The sequence below is a fragment of the Nuphar pumila genome, chromosome 3 (genome assembly GCF_984573655.1).
Source record: "Nuphar pumila chromosome 3, dmNupPumi1.hap1.1, whole genome shotgun sequence".
Classification (NCBI taxonomy): domain Eukaryota; kingdom Viridiplantae; phylum Streptophyta; class Magnoliopsida; order Nymphaeales; family Nymphaeaceae; genus Nuphar; species Nuphar pumila.
The window spans coordinates 116,456,050-116,481,348 of record NC_143251.1 but is presented as its reverse complement, the minus strand read 5'-3'; the positions used below and the strand labels follow the sequence as shown (position 1 = coordinate 116,481,348).

Genomic DNA, 25,299 nt, shown 5'->3' with positions numbered 1-25,299 from the left:
TTAGAAAAATACAAAATCAGATCATGATTTCTTTTACTTAAAATTGCTATTGATATTTGGATGTAACTTGCAGTTGCATTATTTCTATCATCCAAGGTCTAATTTGCTATCTGTAAATTACACTAGTTTTGTATTAGAGTCTATTAATTACTATAAAATTTGCATAATTTTCTGTCATTGTTTGGTATTTTTTCTCTATCAGAAAGTTTAATTAACTTTTTAGAACTCGTTATGCTTTGTTAAAACTCTAATTCAACTTGTGTTGTTCGTATCTCCCAAACCGAAGATCCGATTCATGATATGTAGAAAGATAAGTTCATTATCTACGTGTCTTCTATTCACTACTAAAAGTTTATAATTTTTTGATGTGATTTGCTATTTTTCCTTATATTTTAAACCGAAAGTAGCTGTTTTGATAGATTTTATATTTGTTAAATTCAAGTACAGATTGCCAGAACAATATCTCCCTAACCGGAGATTGTTTTTCTGATCTGTAAAAAGGAGAATCTTTATTTTTCTGTATATTATTGCTTTGTAAATTTTTATAAATTTCCATGGTAGATTGACCCCTGATTCAGGTCTGACACTGAAATGGGTACGTGCCCATGGGTAAAAATAGTAAATTTTAGGGTTTTATAATTTTTTTGTATAAAAAACATGTAAAAATTTGATCTTTCTATTTTCAATCTAATTTTTGGGTTATAAGGAGTTCACATGTCTATTTTTATTGATTTTGGATCCCATTTGATGCTTGAATGAGTTAAATTGCAAAACAAGGTGCCCGTAGGATCCCAAAACATTGACAAAATCATGATTTTCGTGATATTTTTTATTTTTTGTGTATAAGTTCATGTTTTTAGGGCTTGTGTATGTTTTTAATCATATTAGGGTATTTCATACTCGATTTTATGTTTATTTGATTTTATTTGAACCCCAAATTTCAAGTTTTTATCAAAATATTTTCTAAAAACCCTGATTTCAAGGCCATAGTCTTACTATCAGGGGCATTTTGGTCATTTGACATCAACTTCAAAATTTCAAACTTTGATTTTCTTATTTTTAATCATATCATATCATCTTGTATTTGATTTATTCTCATTTGAACTTCAAAATTTGCATTTTACAAAATATCTTTCTAAAAGCCCTGATTTCAAGGCCATAATCTTGCTATCAGAGGCATTTTAGTCACTTTGACCCCAATTTCAAATTTTCAATCTCATTTTCATATTTTCAATTCAATTTCATCATTTATGTTTATATTAAGAAGGTATGAATTGAGTTTACATTTGGATAATATCCGATAATTTCCCAATATTTTCGGATAAATCCAGATAAACCTACATTTTTGTGCTAACATGTTTTCTAGTTTTGCAGGATTATTCAAGTGAAAGACTTAGCTTTTCATTTTATTTTTCTTTTATTCAATTCAAATGTAATATCAAATGTAATATTGAAATAAGATTTACATTTTCTGCTTAGAATATGGAGCATTGCATATAGTTTAATTCTGCAAATTTCAATATTTGATGTATGTCAATTCATGCATATTTTCATAATTTCACCATGGTTGACACGAATGACACGTGCACAAGCTCTTAAGGAGTTGACAAACTCGGTGAAATTCGTATTTTTGGCCATAGTCAGAATACGAATGAGACCCTGATTTATGATCTTTGTATTAACCACGTTCAGCCTACACTCTTAGGCTAACTTCAAAATGCACTACATATCTCAAAAATACAAAAGGTTTTCTCAATTCTTCAAAACCATGTCTTTCAAATCCATATTCATTCATTTCATTCAATTTGCAAATCCCAATTCCAATTCAGAGAAATCCATTTTCTCAAAATTTTATAAGTCTTACTCAGAAAATGATTTTCTCAAAACTCTGAACTTTGAGATGGTATTTCAAGTATTTCTCAAGTTCAAATCATGATTTTTCAAGTTATATTTTCATTTTCCAAGTTTTAATTCAGATAAATCAAGTTTTTTTCTAAAGTTATCTGAGTTTTATCAGAAATCGATTCTCCTCAAAACTTCAATATTTCTTCAGAAATCGATTTTCTATTTCTTCAGAAATATTCTCTCAACAAGGCTCACGATTTTCAAAGTGTTATCTTTTCCAAGAATTTTTCAACTATTTCAAATCTCTGAAGCATACATCATGTTTTCAAATCTGCATTTTCAGAAAATTCATAGCACTTGCCAGATTCTTTGTGCATTTAGGAAATAAAACATCGATTTAAATAAGTTGAGCAAAGCAATGCACTAGATTGATCCTTAGTTCAATTACCCCTGTTAAAGGTGACAGAAACGGTTGAACCTCGTACCGACAGACGAGTCTCATTCTTTGGAATTATCATGCATTTTAAAACGGAGATGAGTTATTTTCAAAAACTTTTTCAAAGGTTAGTTTGACTTACAAAAGTAAAATTTTGCACTGATAACAAGGACCCAGCTTGAATGACGTTCTTTTTATTAGGGGTGTCAAGGGGTCGGGTTTACCCAAACCCGACTCGGACAAAACCCTGTAGGGTTCGAGAATGGTGACAAATAAGAAGATCCGGGTCTGAACTCGAAGGTCCGATTAATACATGGACCCAGGTATAGTTTGTGAAATTTCATACCGGTCTTGGATTGGACCCGAGTTCCGATTAAAAACCACAAATTTTCAATGTAAAAATGATAAAAAATATTATTTTATCGAGTATGGTTTGGGTCTAGTTCATGTAGTTCTTATCGGATCCAGCTATGGTTTATCTTATAATAGACCTGATGAGACCCAGATCCAGACCCAATACTATACCTAAAAATATGGTCCAAGTCTGGTTCCAGCTGAGTCCGAACCAAACCCGACCCCTTGACACCCTTACTTTTTATGTTGCGTGGGTTGAGAGTCTTTCCCAATGTTGTTCGGCCCTAAATCGTTAGGCCAATACCGATACTAAAGTAAATCGTTCTTCGGCAAAAGAATAATAAAAAAATATTATATGTCAGTCATAACATGACAAGTGTTAAAACAAATAAAGTAATATTAAAAAATTAATTTTTGTATTTTTTATATTTATTAAAAATAGCCGATTCAGTTGTGAAGCGTATCAATTTTCTGCTGATACAATACGCACCCATACTGACAACATTGGGTCTTTCCTATTTATTTCCGACATCAGGTTGGGTCGGGTAGAAAAGGCCCACTAGCAGTCTAATCTCCTTGATTAGATCACAAGACATACCCGAACCAAATCTGAAAAATTTACAAGTAGAGCTGAAAATGGATTGGATCTTGAAATAAAATCCCGATACATAACTTGGATCAGATTCGGACTTACACAATTGGACCTTTTATGGGTTTCAATTTTGAATTATGATGAATGCTTTTTGACTGTTCTATATTTGGATTTAGAGTTTTCACATTATACATGAAAACCCATTGCTTTCAAGCTTTTTTCTCTTTGATTTCAATTGCATCTGAAAATGACTTGGATCCAGTTTTTCATACTTAAAACTCGGGTTTGGATTCAAGTCTGTTACATCAGATCTAATTTGGATGTGGATCCGGATTTAAAATTGTTTGCAATGTTCGGATTCGGCTTAGGATCTACTATGATACTTGCCGTATCCGACCCGTTTTCACCCCCAATTCGTCAAAACCCCAACTCTCTCTCTCTCTCTCTCATACACACACACAGGGCTATCCCCAGCCCGCGCTCAGACGGTTTTTTTTTTTTTTTTATAAATTACTTTTAGAAAGATCTCAGTCGGCTTCTGGCGGTGTTCTCTTCCTCATTCTCGCTCAAAAGAGCTTTTGCACAAGGTACTCTCTCTCTCTCTCTCGCGGCTGGTTCTGAAAGAGCTCTTGCACAAGGTACTCTCTTTCTCTCGGCAGATTCTGTAATTGTGATGAGAGAAAGCGTCAAAGAGTTTTCTATTTGATGGGTGTAGTGTTTTGCGTACAGACAGTGGCTTTTCGTGTGCTTTGTACCTGCCTTATTGGTGAGGTGAAGGCAAATTCTGAGGCAAACCTAAAACCATCATGTCATGGATTTTGATGATGAGTTGAAGCGAGCGGAGTGGCTTTTGTAGCAGTTGGTGGCATCGAAATGGGTTGCATGAGGAGTTTTCTTGTGTGTTATATGTGACCCACGAACTGTTTGTTGATTTGCGTCTGTGGATTCTTGTTTGGCGTCTTCTTGGTTATCTCTTGCAGTATACTTTGTTCGAGTCAATCTTATTATGATCAACTTTGTGCAGTGTTCTGTGTGTGGGTATGGTCATTTGGCGAGTTCTCTAACGTTTGAATCATTGTTGGTGTTGTTATTCCACATTTAGGTAGATTAATCCATTTTTAGTTCCTTTTGAAGTTTGTGATGGATAATTTACATTGGTTGGCTGCGAACTTAGGACTCTGTATCCATGAATTCTGGTGAGCAATGAGTATATATTTCCAGGAGGAGGAAAAGTCCATGTATATTTTGGAAAATTTAGGCACTTGTTAACGAGGGTGGAGTAGGTGCAATAACATTGCACAAAATGTTTGGTCACACAACACCTTTTCTTAAAATTATCAATAACTGACCAAACAGGTGAAAAGTTTTAATCAATTTCAAGTGCATCCAAACACTGTACTTTTCTAAAATTTAAGAAACTTGAAATTCTAAAAATATGAAAAGTAGAAAACTAGACATTTGAATTTCTAGCTTTTCAACCAAACAGACCCTTAGAATGTACGTGTTTTCACCCTTTTTCTGTTTTGTTGTTACACACACAGAGCACCTTGAGCTGTTTAATGTTTATTAGTCTGGCTTATATAGTACTTTGATTGGTGTTGTGGCACTGACATAAGTTGCTTTTCTAACTATTTGAAGGCATTGGGGCACATTTTGGGTGGATGGTATCCTATATATGAACGTTAATGGCTTCCTTATTTAAGGTAATAACTTGTTTGCCATGGTTATTATTTACTTTTGTTGTTTTGAAACTGTGATGTACATCGTGGAGGCTCAAATTTGATTCACGAAAGTAAAGAGAGTGTCTTGGCATCTGATCTCTAATATTAGATTTGTTCTCAATTTCTAGCTGCAACTATGTTAGTGCAAAATCTACACTGGCTGTTAGTAGTTTGTGTATATATATATATATATATATATATATATATATATATATATATAGGGTTAAAGTTTGCTATAATCGTTCGTATGTGCAAACGACTTAGCAAACTTTTTTTTTTTTTTTGGGTTTTTCTTGGTCCAAATGTTCCCATGGATGTGATCTACATGCTGTTTAGTGGGAACTGGCTTTTGAATAGCTGGAATCCGACCTGTGTATTGCTATGTGTATATATATACATATAGGTGGGTCTGCTATGGTACTGAACCACCATAACCTGTGGTGGTATACTCTTGATTTACATAAAAGCAGAAACTAACATTTGGATCATATTTTATTTGCTTTTTCATGTGTTAAAATGAACTCCATGATGTTTTCAGTTATTTCCTAACCATCCTTTTCTTCATGAATTGTGAGAAATTGATTTTTCACTGTCTTGGAAACTGAATCTTATGGTATGCTAGATATAATTAGGCCTACTAACATAGTAAATAAACCATGTTTTACACATCTCTGCAGCTAGATCTAGCTTTTGGTGTCTAAGAGCATACAAACAAGAGTGTTTTCCACTGTATTATATTGTGGTTCATATATATATTGGGTTAATATTTCGTGCTATTGAAGGCACCAAATTATCTGGAACTATTAAACTGAAAATCATAAGTTTTAGATTTTTTTTTTGTAAATTAAATCTTATGGATGTGATCTACAATGTTTGTTTAGTGGGAAATGAGTTTTGAATCATATGATTGTGACACATAAACGGATTTTTTTAAGGGCTTAAAAAATTAACGGTTCACAATGCACTAAAATTTCATGACTCAAAAAATCAAATTTTTTTGATCGAAATAACACGATCCAAGGTTCGATCCTTAGCAAACAAACCTTCCTGAACACATCTATATAAAGCTTAAACCTATGATTTCCAGCTCAATAGTTCCATATAATTTGGTGCCTTCAATAGCACCAAATATTAACCCATCTATATGTATATATATATAACATTAAACTAGTTGTATAAATGCTAGTAGAATTCAGTTGATTCAAATGACCGAGACAACTTTAAAGCAATGAAAATTTTGAAAATATAGTTACTTTTTTTGGGGTTAAAAAAGTTCTTTTCACTTGTCAAATTCTGATTATTAATGTAAACCTTGATACTTTTTGAAAAATGTCTTGACTTTTTGTTTGTATCTAACGCAAAAGTCACTCTACACTCAAAAGTAACTGTGTAGTTTAAAAAGTGCCATTCTTTTTTAGGGTGATTTAGACATTTCAATATTTGAAAACTGCTAATATTAATACAACTAGTTTAAAGGTTTGGCAAATCCGTATATGTATGTATATACTCTCTCTATATATTTGTTTTTTTATATATACATTCATAGATATGTATGTTTTCTTTTTTTTGATAGGCAAGCTGGGGTTAGGCAGACCCCTACCAGATTGTAATGAAATGGTGATCTTCCACGAATGCACTCGGATCACTCAAAAGGAAGTGTCTAAAAGACACTTTAAGCAAGACCCATAAAAGGGTAAAAGTGGAAAACCACTAATAAATAGTGCAACTTTATTGAAGTAGACAAATGCTTAAAAAGCATTTGAAGAAGTGATTTTACAAGAGGGGCTGCGCCCTTATTTATACAAGAGCAAGAGGGAGAGTTCTAGCCGTTGGACTAGTTCCAATGACTAGATGTTTGGTTAAGTTCCAGTTGGAACTTAACCAAACTATATTATCTGGTTCTATATGAACTAGATAATATAAAATACATAAAAATAAACAGAAAAATAAAAAATAAAATAGGAAAATATATATAATATAATAATAATAATAATATTATATATATATGTTACATTTTAACACTCCCCCTCAAACTTTGAGTACAATGAGCGAAAGCTTGTCTAAAAGGAGTGAAATCTGGGAGCTGCGAGAGGTTTGGTGAAGAAATTTGCTAATTGGTATTCTGATGTAACATATGACAGATCAATGGTGTCATGCAAGTATTCCTCTCTGACGTAGTGACAATCCATCTCAATGTGTTTGGTGCGTTCATGAAAAGTCCGGTTGCTTGCGATGTAGATTGCACTCTTGTTGTCACAACACATTCGTGAGGCTTGTGTTGCTTCAGTTCCCATATAAGTGAGAAATCACCTAAGCCAAACAACTTCTATTGTGGTGGTTGCCATAACTCTATATTCAGCTTCAGTGGAGGAAAGGGAAACCTTCTGCTGCTTCTTGCACCTCCACGATATTAGAGATTCACCTAAAGACACACATAAAACAATTGTTGAGTGCCTATTATTAGGATCACCTCTCCAGTCAAGATCAATATAAGCAATTAAATCTAAGAATGATGATGCAGACAAGAAGAGTCTGCGTGAGAGAATTCTTTAAATATCTAATAATGCGTAAAATTGCTCTCATGTGAACGAAGGTGGAAGCATGTTGAAACTGACTAGCTGTGTGAACAACATGTGCAATGTCTGGTCGAGTGATAGAAAGGTAGGAAAGTGCTCCAACAAGTTGTCTAAACGGAGTGGGATCCTCTAGCCGTTCTCCATCATCAATTTTCATTTTAACATTTACTACTTTTGGAGTGTCAACTTTCTTATCATCGGTAATGCCAGACCTGCAAACAATATCAAAAGCGAGTTTAGAGTGAGATATTAAGTACCCACGAGGGGAATACACAACTTCTATTTCTAGGAAATATCGTAAAAGTCCTAGGTCAGACATTTCAAAATGAGTCTTAAGAAGAGTTTTGATATTGGCTATTCCCTGTTTGTCACCTACAGTGATGATCATATCATCCACATAAAGAAGAAGAATGGTGATACCTGCATCAGATTGCTTAATAAACAAGGCAGTGTCAGTCAAACAAGAACGAAATTCAATATCAGTGATAACATGACTAAATCTGTCATACCAGGCTTTTGGTGCCTGCTTAAGGCCATAAAGGGCCTTTTCAAGACGGGAATTTTTACCCTTAGGAAGACTGATACCAGGCGGAGCTTCCATGTATACTTCTTCAATAAGACTCCCATTTAAAAAGACATTTTTGACGTCCATTTGAAATATAGGCAATTTTTTTATAGAAGCTAAAGTAATTAAAGTTCAAACAATGATCATTCGGGCCACATGAGCAAAGGTTTCTTCGTAGTCAATGCCATACTCTTGAGCATAGCCTTTGGCCACGAGTCTGGCTTTATATCTTTCTAGGGTCCCATCACTTTTGGTTTTGACTTTGTAGACCCATCTACAGCCTATAGGTTTATTTCCAAGTGGCAAGTATTGAATGGACCAAGTGTTGGCCTTCTCTAATGCATCTATTTTAGTTTTCATAGCTTCAATCCATTCTACATGATTTTTGGCTTCAAAGTATGAGTAAGGTTCAACATATGATTGAATTAATGCAAGGGCTGCCCTATAAGAGGGTGAAAAAGATTAATAAGAGACGAATTTTTTGAGAGGTCTAGAAATTCTAGAAGTCCTACGAGGAGGAGCTTCAGAAAATCTTTCTAACGCACATGGAGGGCGTTGCTCTCCAATTCTTCGTCTTGAATACTGTAAACCAACATCTCTACTGGTTTGGTCTTCACTATCATTTTCAGAGATAGTAGGACTTTGATCATTGTCAAAGTTATATTCAAAATCCTCTTCGTTGGATTTTGAAGTTAAATCAATTAAAAAAGAACATTCGGTAATATCTTTGGATTTTTCACTTTCAAAGATTTTTTTTTCAAGAAAAGTCATATTTCTTGACACATACAATTTACCATTTTGAAGATCATAGCATCTGTACCCTTTTTGATTTTCAGCATATCCTAAAAAGGCACATGTGATTGCCCGATGGGAGAATTTATCGTTCTTGTTTGTAAATACAAAACATTTGCAACCAAACACTCTTAATCTGGAGTAGTCTGGAGCTAAATCATAGAGTTTTTGAATTGGAGATATATTTTCTAAAGAAAAAGATGATATTCTATTGATGAGATAAGTGACAGTTAAAGCTGCTTCAACCCAAAACCCTTTTGGCACTTAACTTGCTATTAGCAAAGTCCGAGTAATTTCCATAATGTGGCGATGTTTGCGTTCCGCAAGACCATTTTGTTGAGGGGTGTTTGGGCAAGATCGTTGGTCAATAATGCCATATGAATTAAGATAGTTTTTAAATTCTTCAGAGATAAATTCTCCCTCTGAATCGGTGCGAAAAATAAAAATATTATTTTGAAATTTGTTTGTGACCATTTTATGAAAGATTTGAAAGTGAGCAAAAACTTCAGATTTATGTTTAAGAAAATAAATCCAGGTATGTCTAGAAAAATCATCAACAAAGATGACATAATATGCATAACCGCCTTTAGAAATAATGGTGCAGGTCCCCAAACATCCAAATGTATTAGCTCAAGAGGTTTTGTAGAAACAAAGGTTCGACTAGAAAACAGTAATCTTTTCATTTTTCCAAGAATGTAGTCTTTACAAGCAAAATTTTCAGATTTACAATTTTTTTCCAAACTTGAAAAGTATTGAATTTTAGACTTATGAGGATGGCCAAGTCTTTTGTGCCATAAGTCTGTTTCCAATTTCTGAACATTTAAACAAAATACATTCTTTGGAAGTTCCAAAAAGTTCATGTAATATAGCCCTCCTTCTCTATGGCCTTCTCCAATCAGCTTACCTGACTGACGATCCTGTATCCAGCAACCATCAGAAGAGAATGATATATTACATCCATAATCAGAAATTTGAGAAATAGATAAAAGGTTTAAATTCAGTTTTGGGATATATTTAACTTTTGGAATACAAAAAGTTTTGGGTTTTTCAAAACATCCAACTTCTTTTATATCGAGAGATGTTCCATCTGCTACAAAGACTTTTGAAATATTTGAGTTATTTTTAAGACATTCGGATAAACATTTGTAATTTGGGGTCATATGAAATGAGGCACAAGCATCTAAGAGCCAAGGAAAGTTACCTAGATCGGATACAGATGCAACTGCTGCTCCAGTTGAGGCTTCAGCGGAAGAGGATACCTCTTGGAGAAGGGGTTGAAGGATCTCCATTAATTGAGTCATGGAAGCAGGTGCATCTTGATCTTTTGGCTCAACTTCAATTGCTGCAACTTTCTTTCATCTCTGCTTTTTAACTTTTGACATTGGGGCCTATAGTGCCTCGGTTCATGACAGTGATGACAAATCACTTTTCTTTTGTCAAACTCGCCATTCTGCCTCTAAAATTGGGGTGGCCTATAAGTGTGAGTATATTTCCCAGGCCTAGATACTGCTAGGACGGAATCATCATCAGTTTTAGAGAAACTTTTTCAGAGACGATTTTCCTCCATTGTTCATTCTTCAATAGTTTCTACAATAGAAGGATCTTTTTTTCAGTGACAGAGGGCCGATTTGGTGGACTCAAATTCCGGCCTTAACCCAGTTATAAACTGGTAAATATGTTCAGCATCGAGTTATTTTTGGCGAAGCTCAATATCTTCAGCACAATGCCATTTTGGCTCAAGAAGAGATAGTTCTTCCCAAAGTTCGGATAACCCATTGTAATGTTCTCGAATTGATTTGTCTCTTTGGGTCATCATCCAAACCTTCTCTTGAAGATTGCACACATGTGCAATATCTTTAAGGTAATACATATTTTTAAGGTATTCCCATACCTTATCGGCATGATCAAATTTGGCAAGACTAGAGCACTTTTTAATGTCAACACTATTGATAAGCCATGGCATTATTTTCGCATGTCCCATTCTCCACTCTTTCCACTTTTTTTCATAGGAGGCTAAAACTTTTATTTTCTCTTCTTCTGATAATGGGATCTCCTTATCTCCCTCTTTCTTGGTAAGGGATAGTTTAGGTTTCGAATCGGAACCATCAACAATCTCCCATAAGCCTTTACCCCATATGTGGTGCTTCATGATTGAAGCCCACGTTACATAATTGGTGTCACTTAATTTCATGGTGATGATGGTGACTTTAGCATTGTCATCCATCGTTAACAAGAGAAAAAAAAGAGAAAGATAGAAGAAAAAAACAAAAAAAAAAAGAAGTGGGAAGGGAAAAAGCTACAATACAAAGATGTTGAAGCCCTTCAAATGATGCGATTTGAGGTCGATAATGAAGTGATAAAACACTTCTCTCTAAGTGACGAAACACTTTGCAAGAACAAGTTGATGACACACCTTTTGCACAAGGGGCACAAAAACCGAGGCATCCTTTCTCCAAGATCTAATAATCCCGCGGCTTTGATACCATGTAATGAAATGGTGATCTTCCACGAATGCACTCGGATCACTCAAAAGGAAGTGTCTAAAAGACACTTTAAGCAAGACCCATAAAAGGGTAAAAGCGGAAGACCACAAATAAATAATGCAACTTTATTGAAGTAGACAAATGCTTAAAAAGCATTTAAAGAAGTGATTTTATAAGAGGGGCTGCACCCTTATTTATACAAGCACAAGAGGGAGAGCTCAATATGAGCTCTCCCTTCTAGTCGTTGGACTAGTCCAACGGCTAGAAATCTAGCCGTTGGACTAGTTCCAACGACTAGATGTTTGGTTAAGTTCCGGTTGGAACTTAACCAAACTATATTATCTAGTTCTATATGAACTAGATAATATAAAATACATAAAAATAAACAGAAAAATAAAAAATAAAATAGAAAATATATATAATATAATAATAATAATATATTATTATTATTATATATATATGTTACATTTTAACACAGATATCTCTTAAGCCCATGTGGCAGAGGGATTCGAACCTGGGCCTTCATACCTATGTATGTATGTATATGTATCTCCTTCCCTCTTTTTGATAATCAAACTTCGGTTTTCTCTAATGTGATTTGAAGTTGAGATCTTGGTTAAGAAAGTGTGACTCTAACAGTGCCATCTGCTTTATTCGATGGCCAAGAGTTCTCAAGCTTGGCCTTTTCAGTGCATTTTTAGCAAGCTGATCCCAACTAGCCATCCATGAGGTTCATGTGTCAGAGTTCTTATAGCTATAGGTTTTGGAAATGCTCTATTAGCTACATTGCTTATTGAGCTTTCATTGGGCTTGTACTTTGTTTTCTTATTTGCTAAGTGTACAACATCATTTAGGATATATGCCTCTTTAAGGTGCCTATTTATTTTCACCAATTTGATGTCTAATTTTAATAGTTCTTCATATGAAATGTCTTTTACATGTTGATTCTTGTATTTTTATTTGATCCAATGATGTATGGAATCTTTTTCCATAGGACCCAAGCAAGATTTCTGCATATAGAGATCGAAGATTTCCTGGGACACAAGAGGAATTTGAACATGCACTTCAAACTTCAAACACTGTTTATATTGGGAATATGTCATTTTACACCACTGAAGAACAAGTTTATGAGCTTTTTTCTCGTGCTGGGGAGATTAAGAAGATAATTATGGGCTTGGATAAAAATACCAAAACCCCTTGTGGATTTTGCTTTGTCATGTAAGTTTACACCAACTTGTTCTTTAGTAATTATGTTCTTTGGAGTTTTTCGTTGCATTTGCATTGTGATCAATCTCAATGCGGCATTTTTTTTTAAAACTTTCTCAGCAAAGACAACCTATACACCGTGTATCCTTCAAACTAATATACTTGCGCATGATAAGACATACCTTGAAAGACTCATCTGAAAAAGCTCTCATGGGCAAGATTCATTGGAAGCACTGGCCCTCACCTTTTTGGAGTTTCTGTTCTAGTTTGATCTAACACATTATTGAAACTTATATCTGGTTTCTACCATCTGTGGAGCTTGTGTAATATGATATGGATTTTAGGACTAGACAGAAGTCATAATGTTTTATTTTGCTTGCAAATTTTTGTTATAGTAGCCCAATGTGAATTTCCAAAACTAAATAATCCCCAAACAACATTAATTCTAAGAGACATTTCTGTTTTCAAGTTTGTTGTGTTATAATCATGATATTTATTTTAATATTTTCTAAACTGAATTGAGAATTTAAACTTTGTTAACTTTTTTTTGCTACCATTTTTTTTCCTTCTAAAAGGGAAAAAGAACTTTTGAAATGTGGCATGGAATCAACCTTGAATTGATTGCTATTATTCTACATCACATGTCTGAATTGTTGGATGGAGTCAGGCCTATATTCAACAAAACGTGCCCCTCTCCTGGAGCTAGGGTTGGATTGTCTCCTCTGTTCCAATTGAACAAGGTTTTAAGAAATGAAAAATGAATATCATGGTGGAACAACTTTGTACAAACAATAAAACTCTGTAGTATTTTCTGTTTGCAAATTACTTTGGAGGGAGTACAAGATTTGCAATGCTGTTTTTGATGTTCTTGCACAAAGCTCATCTGTTATTACAGGGCCTTAGGAGAGAGGTAAAGAAAAGGCTAATTCTTGCATTTGAGCTTCCTGCCTATGATGAATAGTTTATGTAACTGGAGCTAGGGTTGGATTGTCTCCTCTGTTCCAATTGAACAAGGTTTTAAGAAATGAAAAATGAATATCATGGTGGAACAACTTTGTACAAACAATAAAACTCTGTAGTATTTTCTGTTTGCAAATTACTTTGGAGGGAGTACAAGATTTGCAATGCTGTTTTTGATGTTCTTGCACAAAGCTCATCTGTTATTACAGGGCCTTAGGAGAGAGGTAAAGAAAAGGCTAATTCTTGCATTTGAGCTTCCTGCCTATGATGAATAGTTTATGTAACTGGAGCTAGGGTTGGATTGTCTCCTCTGTTCCAATTGAACAAGGTTTTAAGAAATGAAAAATGAATATCATGGTGGAACAACTTTGTACAAACAATAAAACTCTGTAGTATTTTCTGTTTGCAAATTACTTTGGAGGGAGTACAAGATTTGCAATGCTGTTTTTGATGTTCTTGCACAAAGCTCATCTGTTATTACAGGGCCTTAGGAGAGAGGTAAAGAAAAGGCTAATTCTTGCATTTGAGCTTCCTGCCTATGATGAATAGTTTATGTAACTGGATTTGTATTTCTTCATGCTGCAGATCCACTGATTGTTGCCTCTTTCATCTTGAAATTTTATTTCTGACGTTGGGTTACTGATATATTGATCAGATTTTACTCTAGAGAGGATACTGAGGATTCTGTCAAGTATACTAGTGGGACAATTCTTGATGACCGTTCTATACGTGTTGATTTTGATTGGGGGTTCCAAGAGGGAAGGCAGTGGGGCCGTGGAAGAAGTGGCGGTCAGGTTGTAATTGCTTCTTCTGGTTTCTTATTGATTAGAAGTTTGTCAGCAATTCTTATATTTGCAAATTCTTTTTCTACAGGTTCGGGATGAATATCGCACTGACTATGATCCAGATATCCTTTTTGAACTTGTAATGTTACATATTTCTTTCCATACTGACAGTGCAGATTTTGGCTTTTGTCTGAAGTTATATAAACTCTCATGCATTTCTTAATAATGAATTTGCTTACGTAGGTCTTAATAGGTTCTAATTGGTATTTTGGGCACACCTAGAAGTTAAATGGTTATGGTGTAGAGAAAAATGATAGATGCAATGTTCATTGAAAGCTTCAAAGTGTTGAGCTCGATGAAGTATTATTAAAATATTATTACCTGTATAAAACTACATTTCCGTTTTAGCTGGATCAAACATTAGTCAGATACTAGTTATTACCTGTTTTAGACCACATTTCCAATTGGTTACAATTGATTTTCCTCATCTTCCTGAAGCTGCATAGAAGATTCAACTGGTGCCACTAATATCTGTGTAACTATGTCACAGAGACTCGACCAACTGGGTGCCGCACCCAGGGTCGACGCGACGCGGGTGCGGCACCCGGTGCGGTCAATGCACACAGGGTCATTTATGTCCAACTTTTGGACTTTATATGTAACACCCCGAAATTTTAACCCAGAATTATGTGGATTTTTTTTATAACAGCGGAAAGAATAACCAATATAGGGTTAAGCATTTCGGAACATTACATTTGAGAGGAAACTCAACACAGGTATTTCATTTCATTATGATATGAACATTTAAATTACCATAAACCCAAGGAATCACTGGAACAGTAAGTCAACAATCTCGATCCAATGCCTCATCCCGCAACCGCTCATAAGTCTACTCGTTTACCTGAAAATGGTGAAAATTATAGGAATTAGACTACCACGTCTAAGTAGAAAATCTGTAACTTTTAATGCAGGTATGCCATGAATCTAGCATGTGAGGTGGGTGTCAAAGGTGATTCTTAACATATGTCAAAACAAGTAAGCAGTTTATGCTACAAAAACCAACATTCATATACATGAGCATGTAAATAGTTATCCAACAACCATAACTGAGCAGGTAAAGCATCGTGTACAACATTAATAAGCAAGTGAATGTGTATTGCGACAGTCATAACAATAACCTGTACAACTCTCAGATAATTCTTCAACTACCTCATATCTACACATTTTACAATTTTATATCATCACAAGCTCAGAATATAAAGCATGTTAAAAAACATAAACATATCTCTCCAGTATTTCCACTCACTGTGATACCTAACTGCACTAAATTGTATTTAAATTATCTTACCCCGCGGGTACACACGGGCACTGGTGACCATCTCAGAAGAGAACGTTCGGGGGTATATTATTCAAGAGTATTTTATTAACGCGAACATTCTAACTGAGACTGAATCCCCAAGGGAGCGACCAATAGCCGAGAGAATCTCCCAAGGGCTCAACTCAAGACAGGATGCATCCCTAACTTCTGCAGAAGACATGAAACTACCACCTAGGACACATAGGTAGTCCTGGTCCCTAACTCCGAGGACGGGGACCAACGAGCCGCTTCACGCTCGAAACACAACACAAGTCCTCAAAGTTTTGTACCACCTACCCTCTCCAAGGTAAGCCTCAAAAACTGATTTCATTAGTTAATCATTTTCCCGAAATGCAGGCCATTTCCCAACTTCCTTCTACTGCCATAGCAGTAGATCCCAACCTTAGTCATTTTACTAAGGTGTATAAACCATCCAAATCATTTTTTTTCTATATTGATTGCTTAAACCCACTCAGAGTGCTCCGGTGCCTTTAAACCAGTCAAACACGCAATAATTACAATTAAGTTTTCATCACTTTTATTGCCATAGCACACAGACTAATAGCCCAAGTACCCGTATCGGGTAATCCATTCACATTGCCCCTTTAGGCAAAACATGCATCTATATGTCACTCAGTGCACCATCACAAGTTTGAAGCCAATATAACAATCTCATTTCTCTAACACAATTAACATGTTGCATACAAGCAGTTTCAAATCATGCATTTTCTGACAAAAAACAGTTAAACACACATCTCTTTAGTTTAAATTTTCTTGACATATCTAATTTCCATTGTCTATAAATCATCAGACTCAAATACCCCTATCCGCACTTATGTGTTATGTCTGACCCAATTGATTCATTTAGGAATTCATCATGTACTCGCAATGGTGTTATAACCAGTTTATATATATCCATTTCTTTGTGCCCAACTAATATCTACTTGAATAGCCATTAATCCGTTCTAGAAATGTGTTAAATATCAAGTTGGTATGCAGCCCATCATGTGTTTGAATGCCCACAAAATGACCAACCATACTGACATCAAGTTACTATGCAGTTTCTAATGATCACCGAGTATTCTCACAATAGGCAGCAGCATCAGATCCATGTGCAAATTCATATTAAACATCATACCCTCTTTAACCGAATTTTGAAATCAAAAGAAATGTAGTACCACATGCATTTGACTGTCCAGTATAAGGTGCAGTTAAGTACAGAAAATTTTAGGAAATATCGATAAAAATTCTAATACCACTGTATCAGACAATACACGATCCGTAATCATTCATACAGAAAATAACATGGAATCTGATAACTACTCAGACATGTGCATATCCTCATTCCATCCATGAACTGCAACAATTTCTACGTACAATTAACATCAACTGACACAATCGGCTGTCAAGAATTAACATAAGGATGCTCTTGTTTGTCAGAATGCAACTGACACATTCGGCTAACAGTAAAGAACTTAATATGCTTATGTACAGTTTAAAAGAAATAGATGCAAGATCCAAAAATAGGGCTCTAACATAATATGATGTGTTCACCAAATGGAATTAGATACATACGGCTAACAGTAAAGAACTTAAACATGCTTATGTACGGTTTAAAAGAAATGGATGCAAGATCAGAAACAAGGATTTAACAAGATAAACCCCTCTCCCCAAACGAGGTGAGTAGCTATTGCCGAGTTAGGGTTTATAAAAAAAACCCCCAACCGATTGGATTTGGAAATTTCTGGTTTAGCAAGAAAAATCCTTTGTTTACTGATTTGGCAACAGTCGAGATCATACATTTCAATCAGGTATCCCCCTTTTTGCAGTGATATAAATCGAAAATTAAATCAAACATTCTCCTTAGTAGCAATAGAGAACAAACATTCGATCAGACACTCCCCCTTCACAAAGGAAATCCGAAACCCCCAAATCATAGATTTGGGGTTTTCGGATTAAGGTTGATAAAACCCCCCATTCTTGACTGTCAAGATCTCCCATTGACAGTCAAGATCCCCAAATCGAACGATTTGGGGTTTCCTAAAAGCCTTTCCTAAATTAAGAACTCGAAACCCCCAAATCCAAGAAAGTGGGGTTCTCGGTTTTGGGTTAGCAATGGCCTTAATCATTCTAAGGTGTTCCCTTGACCAACCCAAGCACACCCAAACCCAGTCAATAACCCACAAGAAAAGTTACTGATCCTACCTGTTCCGGCTCTCAGAGGTTGCTATCGAGGGTGGAGGGTCGTCGGCTTCAACCGCACCACAACCTTGAAGAGGGAGCATGTTCGGCTGTCGTGCGAGGTCGGCGGCGGCATCGGCCGGTGTCGGGCTGTCGACGAGGTGCGTCAAACAGGTGGAAGCGAGGGAGCGGCTAGCGTCTGGCTCACTGGAGTTTGCAGAGGGAGGTCACCCGTAGTGGGAGCGAGGGCACAACCGAGAGGGTTGCGAGAAGGATGAAGAAGGGTGATGTTCTCTCCCCCTTTTAACAAGAGGCGACCCCTCGGCAGTTATGCTCCCCTCTATAACGATCTTTTGCAATTCTTTTCATTTTGTGCTTTAAAGTTGCAGCCGGGTCCGGGTCCAAAATACGACCCGCGACGCTGGATCCACATTCAACATAGATCCGGGTTGGACCTTTAGTGTTAGTTCCATAATGAACATGGATCCGTTTGGCTCTAATGTTGATTCAAACCCAATTAACCCAATACTTTTTAATTATAACACTTTTTAAATTATTCTTTTATTAAACATTATTATTACGTATATAGTTATATACCTTTAATACCCATATATATATATATTCCCTTTTGGATCCAGGTAACGGATCTCGGACCCAATATGAATAAAATCACTCAAATTTTACGGGTATTACATTATATATATATATATATATATATATATATATATATATGTATTTTTGCCGCACCCCAGCACCCAAGTTTTTTGAAAGTGCCGCACCCGCACCCATGTGACATAGCTGTGTAACAATTTATAGGACATGAATAACCACATTTCTGTTGTCTTGTGCTCTTTGTTTGTGGTTGTGCATTAATAGTTTCGTTGGGCAATTTTTCTTAGTGATTTTTCTTTCTTATGTTACTACTGCTGATTTGACTAAAGTAATAATTAGTGCTTTCCTTGCCAGCTTCAATAATCAGGGCAAGTGCATGGATTGATTTTTTTATGTCCAGGTGTATGGTGTATGTTCATTTCATTGCTATTTGCTTTATAATATAAGTTGTAAATGCATTTATTGCCCACTTGTAGTTTCATGAGTTTGTGAAAACATCCCACATGTTTTGGCGGGTATGTTTTGGTGTTGTTGCCTTCTATCCTATTGTCTGGTGATTCAGACTGAATAATCTTTTATCAGAAGTTTCATCATTTATCCATTCAAGATTGTTCATAAGCTTATGGATGTTAATCTAATGTGGCGTTCTTTTTCACCATCATCCACATCAAAATAGTTTTTCTTCATAGAATCATATCTTCTAGTTAGGGCTGGCAAATGAGACGAGATGCTTGTCGGCTCACTCAGAACTCATTTGAACTTGTAAAGTGAGCTCGCCTAGCCAAGTCATGAGCAGTTCGTAAAGCATTTATGAGCCGAGCATGAACAAGGGGTGTTCGGATCGGTTTGTGTAGGCTATGTATATTATCAAATTTTAAAGAACACTTCATTTTTTTTAATGAAACAAGCCAGTTCATGATCAGCTTGGCTCGGCTTGTGACAAGCTCTCATGACTAGGGGTTCACCCTTAATGAGCAGAGCTCGAATAGCCCGAGCTTGGCTCATTTGGCTCGTCTACTAGGCCTAATTCCACTTAGTTACATAAATGTTCTGTAGGTTTTGGAATCAATTGCTTGTTATAATTGCATTGTAAACCTTTTAGTTACTATATGAAATTTACATAGAATAATTATAAGCTTAATTCTGTGGGGAAATGTTTTTCTTAACAAACTTAACGCAGAGGGGGATATGGGAAATTAGTTCAGAGGGAGCTGGAGGCACAAAGGCAGTTGGTGGATTATGGTGTTGGATCTTTAGGGGCCTTCCAACCTGTTATTTCTGCGCCATGTGAGTGTTTTATGCAATACCTCTCAATCTGCTCATCTGGATTTCGGGCTGCCTTGGTCGCCTGATTGTGATGCAATACAATGATGGTTCATGGTATAGTAACATGGACAAGGGAATTTATGAGAAGTTGGCCATGGTAATACAAACAAGTATACATGTATATATGGTACCAAGAGAGAGAGAGAGAGAGAGAGAGAGAGAGAGAGAGAGAGAGAGAGAGAGAGAGAGAGAGAGAGATTGTGTGTGTCCGTGCTTGAGTGCATGTGTGTGCATCTTGTTCCGTTATACACAACAAAAGTTTTGAGTTTCCACTAACAAATGAAAATTTTCTGTTTGCTTTCCTTTTCCGGTGTCTTAGTGTATTGTAAATGTTGCAGATGGTAGGCAGGGTGGAGCTCATGGACATGGAAGTTCTTATCGTCATGACAGAGGTACATATTTTCAAGGGTGGCTCATTTGCTTATGTTGCTGTATTCTTCCCATAAATTTTGTTTGATCAGTGATGTCGAAAATATTCTTGTTATCCTCTCGCTTTTTTTTTATGAGATCCCATGCATTTCCAAACCTGGCATGCATATTATTGCACATTTATTCTATATTGAATAATATGTTCAAATTTTTGGAATTAAGATTCACATGCTTACATTTATTCATGTAGACAAACGTGGGAGATGTGCCATTTGCTATGCAGAATTTCTGGATGTAATTTTTTAGGTAATCAAAAATAGAAAATAGAGTATTAACTCACATTGTTGGAACCATGTATTCAGCTTGAATATGTGCATCACATAGGATTTTGAAGGACTAAAAGTATTAACTATGTAAAAGATGTGATTTCCTTCCTCAAACTTGTGAACTAAGTGGCAAGAATTTAGTGGGGTCTCATGAGTAATGATCTTATCAATCAGAGGGAATTCCCACTTGATGGAATAAGGAACTGCAGTGTTCTCATTACTGAAGAAGAGCAAAAAACCTCAATGCTGAATGGCAAAATTTAGTGAGACAATCTATTAGATCATTCTAGATCTGTCTTTCACACCTCTGTTTGAGATATCTTCACTAGTCGAGCTGCTTATTCTAGTATAATTAGGTGCATCTTGCATGCAGATAAGCAGTAATTCATGCCTTTATTCTTCCCCAATTTGCTATGCTTGAACTTTTGTCAGATACCTGGGAAAAAAGATGGATTCGTGAATGTCAACTTTGTTCACAAGATGTCATGCTTTACATTTAGTTAGAGGATAGGGATAGTGTGTTGAAGAATTCTCAATCTCATATTTTCCCACGACTCTTTATTATGGAAGATGAGGGATTAACCATTCAAGAAATACACAAGATGTATACGAACTTCAACTTTATTGAAAGACATCAAAGGTGAGATCAAGGTTTTTTTAGATTCTCTAATGGAGAATTTGGAAGGTCCCACCATCTTAGTTGTCAAATTTTTTTCGGATTCCAGTTCTCAAGGTCATGATTGTTGATGTGCATGCAAGGGGCCCATATATATGGATGCACGCATGCCTAGTCAAGCTTAGCATGGGCTGTTCAATCCGGGTTTGAAACATGAAGTCTCTGGCTTGAGCTTGCTAGATCTTGAATCGATCTTAAACTAGATTTGTTCCTTGGACACTGATACAAGTATCGGTTCCAAACACAGGTACAAGGTGTCGGATATGGCAAGACTTGGTGTTCACATATCTAGGTTTTCAAGGCCTGCCATGTCCGACACTTTGTACCTGTTTGGCACTGGTACTTGTATCAGTGTCCAAGTAACAAAGCTAACATGTGCCTAGTCAAGCTTAGCATGTGATGTTCAATCTGGGCTTGAAACATGAAGTCTCAGGTTTGAGCTTGCTAGATCTTGAGTCGATCTTAAACTACTAAACTAGGCATTCAAGCTTCACTTGGTTTTGCTTGAGCAAGTTTGAGCTTGTCTCAGCTCAGCGAGGCGAGCCATATGTTTCAAAAGAAAAAAGAGTTTGCAAAGGAGGCCATGGGATTTGAACTTATGGCATCTATTTTTGTAGGGATATGTAAAAATCCATCACACTTGCACGAGCTTATAAATAAGCTTGTCATATAAAAGCAAGCTCAAGTTTGACTTGCTTGTTAAAGTAAAGAACTTGAGCCAAGCTGTAGTAACCAAGCTTGAGCTTCTTGTGAGAAGCTTTGTTCATTGCTCATCCTACCCATAGGTTCAAAACTTTTTTCCTACAGAAGGGATGATTACATTTAAGGAATAAGCATAAGTTGGTTATTTTTCAACAACCTTTGTAAGGCAAAAAATGCTACCTCAAAATTGGTTGGGTGTAAAGCATCTTTATGTGGCATTTCAAGTCCACCTCATCAATCATAAGGCTCAACTTTAGGCATGCAAGGAAAATTACCAAGCTGGAGTTTGTTAGGGGCAGCGGTTAAGATGAAAGATGTACACTGCTTATGTCATTTTGCATCTTACTGTTGTTTCTCTAAGCCATTGTTGCAAATGACAAGAAAGCCCTAAAGGCTTGACCTACTTGAACAACATTGCTTTTGTTTTTTGGTTTATTAAGGTTCTGAAATTAGACTATATCTTTAGGAAAGATTTTTTTTATCGTTTGCATGGTTGTACATAGCCTTCATTAGCATCCGTGGCTTTGTGCCTATCCTCAAATGTGTATTGGATTCTCTGTCAAACCCAAAGCAAAATGATGTGATAATGACAAAAATGTTACACTGGAAAGAAGTTTAATGTGATGCTACATATTCACTTGCATCTATGACACTTTGGCTGATCTGGCAGCAATCCTCACACTTGTGAAGAGATTGCATTTCCATATTCTTTGCTTCTATCTCTATGCAGTTTTTAAGTGCCTGCTGTTGGAATTTGGCTGAACGCTATCATGCATGTTGACAATAAATACCTGAAATTCAACGTAGAAGGGTCATGATTTACTTAGAGTCCATTAGTGCTGTGAAATGGAAGTTGCTTATATAACAATTTCATTAAGAACATGATTTTTCAATTCTAGGCTGATTGCAAATTGCGTGTAGTTATGTTGTCGATACATTTAAGTGCTTTTGCTTAGATGTTATTGGCGGCCCATCTTGAGATGCTGTCAGTCTGACTTATCAGTGATTGGATAGAGTTTGGATTGATCTAATAGTTGCTTATTTCTATAATTGGCATAATGGAGTAATGTGTGCATCAACTGTCTATACATGTACTGTGTAAGGACAAGTAAAATTATGGCTAATGTAGCAAATATGGAAGTCATTGTGAAGGTGAACATGAAAAATTAGAATCACAAGTATGAAATCCATCATTAGTACCGCTGTTCCATCACAAATATGAAAACAATGTCATACCAGTTCAGATTCAGCTGGAATACACAAAATATCTAAATCATGTTTATCAAAGAGAAGACAAGGTATTGATGTGCATCTAAATCCTGGAGTGAAACTCTGATGCCCTTTTTTGTCATCTGCCTGACAAATATTTTAATATTATTTCTCTGGAGAATTTGTTCAATGTCTTACAACATGAAATAACAAGCATATCAAATGGCTGATACAAAAGAACTCTGGATCGGGATCATGGGGAAGTACTTTTTCATCATTTGTACCAAATCTGAACACACTCTTTCTTCTATGGAGCCTACAACTGGAGAAGCTTTTCACCCAAACAGGTCATTCATTGGCCTATATTTAGGCTTCTTTCCAAACAATTGAAAGAAAGGAGTATCACTATTCACACTCTGGTACCTTAGATTTTAAACTGGTTAATGAGAAGCATGAACAGTGAAATGTCTTTGTTCATGAGTCAATGTGTACTCCTTGATGGCTTCATGATAGGTCTGTCATGACCATGCACTGGTGTGGCTTTTGTAGTTACAATTGTTCATCATTCTGCTTGTTTTTGTAGTTATGTTAATCATTGTGAATGCTAAAAATCTGCTAGTGATGCTATTATTTTGATGCCAACAGATTATGGCCGCAAGCGGCACAGGGACGATGAGAGACCAGCTCCAGAAATGTCAAGGAGAAACTCTGATCAGGAACCAAGACCGGTATGCTGCCATTTGTCTCAATTATAGAACTCCCTTAATTCAATGCGAGACTCACAGGCTTGGCCTGGACATGGATGTGTTGTAAGTCAGGCATCTAATAATCTCAAATGGCGAGTTTGGTTCATGGAATTGAAAGGGTTGGATGAAGACTGTTGTTTTGTGAACAAGGAATGTGGAATCCATATTCCACATAAAATCTAGGGACGTACATGCTTAGGACTTTGTTAAGAATGCCTTACCCACATTTTCTGTGGAATGTAAATTTTCCATGGATCAAAAACATGGATTTTACTTTCCATTTCACAATCAAATGAAGACTGCGTCCAAGCATTCAGTGAACTTTCCAAGATTCCAAGAAGCCCTAGATTTTTTTTCCCTCTTTGAGATACTTTAGTGCTTTCTATGTCTTACTGTTTGTGACGTCCATTGGCCTCAAATATTGCAGGAGAAAAATCCACGTTTTCGTGAAAGTGGTGACTCTGATGAAGATGATGATGATCGAGGAAGGCGTTAGAGGTTCTCTGTCTCTGCTGAAAAAATGCTTTATCAGACCAAATTGTTGTAAATCAGCATCTCCCCAAAATATGTGGCATTACTTTTGGCAAAAGCTTGTTTATCTTATTAGTATTTTCTGAACTTGGCAACACTGCATTGCTTACTTGAGTTTTACATTTTGTTCATTACATTTGTATCAATGACTACAGTATGAGATTAAACATGCGCTTTATCATGTGCTTCTTTGTTGCACTAGTCTCGGGTACTGTTCCTCTTCAATAGGAACATGATAGGAATAATAGAACACCTTAGTTGATAGTTATATTAGAAAAAGGTTGCTTGCATAACTAAGATTTTAACTTGGCTCCATGGATTCCTTGTTTTCCTTTTTTGCAAATCCACTGAAGTTGATCAGAAGAAATGGTGATCCATTTGCATTTGGCATCCGAAATCTTAGTGATGCATTGACTCTGGAAATTATGTAAACATTAAATCAAGACTTGCAACCATAAAACTGAAAATGGTAGTGCCCTCAGTCAAATCTCTGTTTACCTCCTTTTACCTCATAATTACAGCCGAAAAGCTGTTTGTTGTCAGCCAAATCTTCCGAATTTGACAAGTATTTGTTTTCTGTTTCTTTTTGAGTTTATAAACCGAGGAGGCTTTACTAAGACTGAATCACTCAAACCCACTGTCCAAAGTCCAAACCCAAAGCCAACTTGGACCCACTGACTTGGAATTGGTTTGACTAGAGAGGGGGAGAGTGTACCACCACTTTTTCCCCCCCTCTTTATTTTTGGTTAGGCCAAGGAAAACCCCTCTATTAATACCGATGGCACGTTGGCAGTCCTCCAGTTGGTAAAACCCTTTAAGCTCCCGCTGCTCACTGAGGAGTGCACTCAGCTTCAACCTTGCGGCAAGGGACACTCTTTTTGGGTTTTGAACTTGTGATGTCTTATCAACTTGATGACTTTCATGAGTCGCCACTATCAAATGAGCAGAG

At 36.1% G+C, this 25,299-nt stretch overlaps 1 protein-coding gene across 1 annotated transcript; it reads left to right on the top strand.

Annotated features, from left to right (window-relative positions):
* Positions 1-3,686: 3,686 nt before the first annotated feature.
* Positions 3,687-24,528, top strand: LOC149843403 (nuclear cap-binding protein subunit 2-like). Its single transcript, XM_089999764.1, has 9 exons — positions 3,687-3,814; positions 4,866-4,930; positions 12,359-12,582; positions 14,186-14,324; positions 14,404-14,437; positions 19,642-19,752; positions 20,130-20,183; positions 23,719-23,801; positions 24,247-24,528. The coding sequence occupies exons 2-9, from the start codon at positions 4,913-4,915 to the stop codon at positions 24,313-24,315; spliced, it is 732 nt and encodes a 243-aa protein (XP_089855890.1). The 5' UTR covers positions 3,687-3,814; positions 4,866-4,912; the 3' UTR covers positions 24,316-24,528.
* The last annotated feature ends 771 nt before the right edge of the window (positions 24,529-25,299 follow it).

What these genes read in the sequence shown, in the direction of transcription:
- LOC149843403 (XM_089999764.1), top strand. An exon ending in TGTGGATTTTGCTTTGTCAT is followed by an intron (nt 12,583 to 14,185) that starts GTAAGTTTACAC and finishes TATATTGATCAG; the next exon opens with ATTTTACTCTAGAGAGGATA. An exon ending in GTGGAAGAAGTGGCGGTCAG is followed by an intron (nt 14,325 to 14,403) that starts GTTGTAATTGCT and finishes CTTTTTCTACAG; the next exon opens with GTTCGGGATGAATATCGCAC.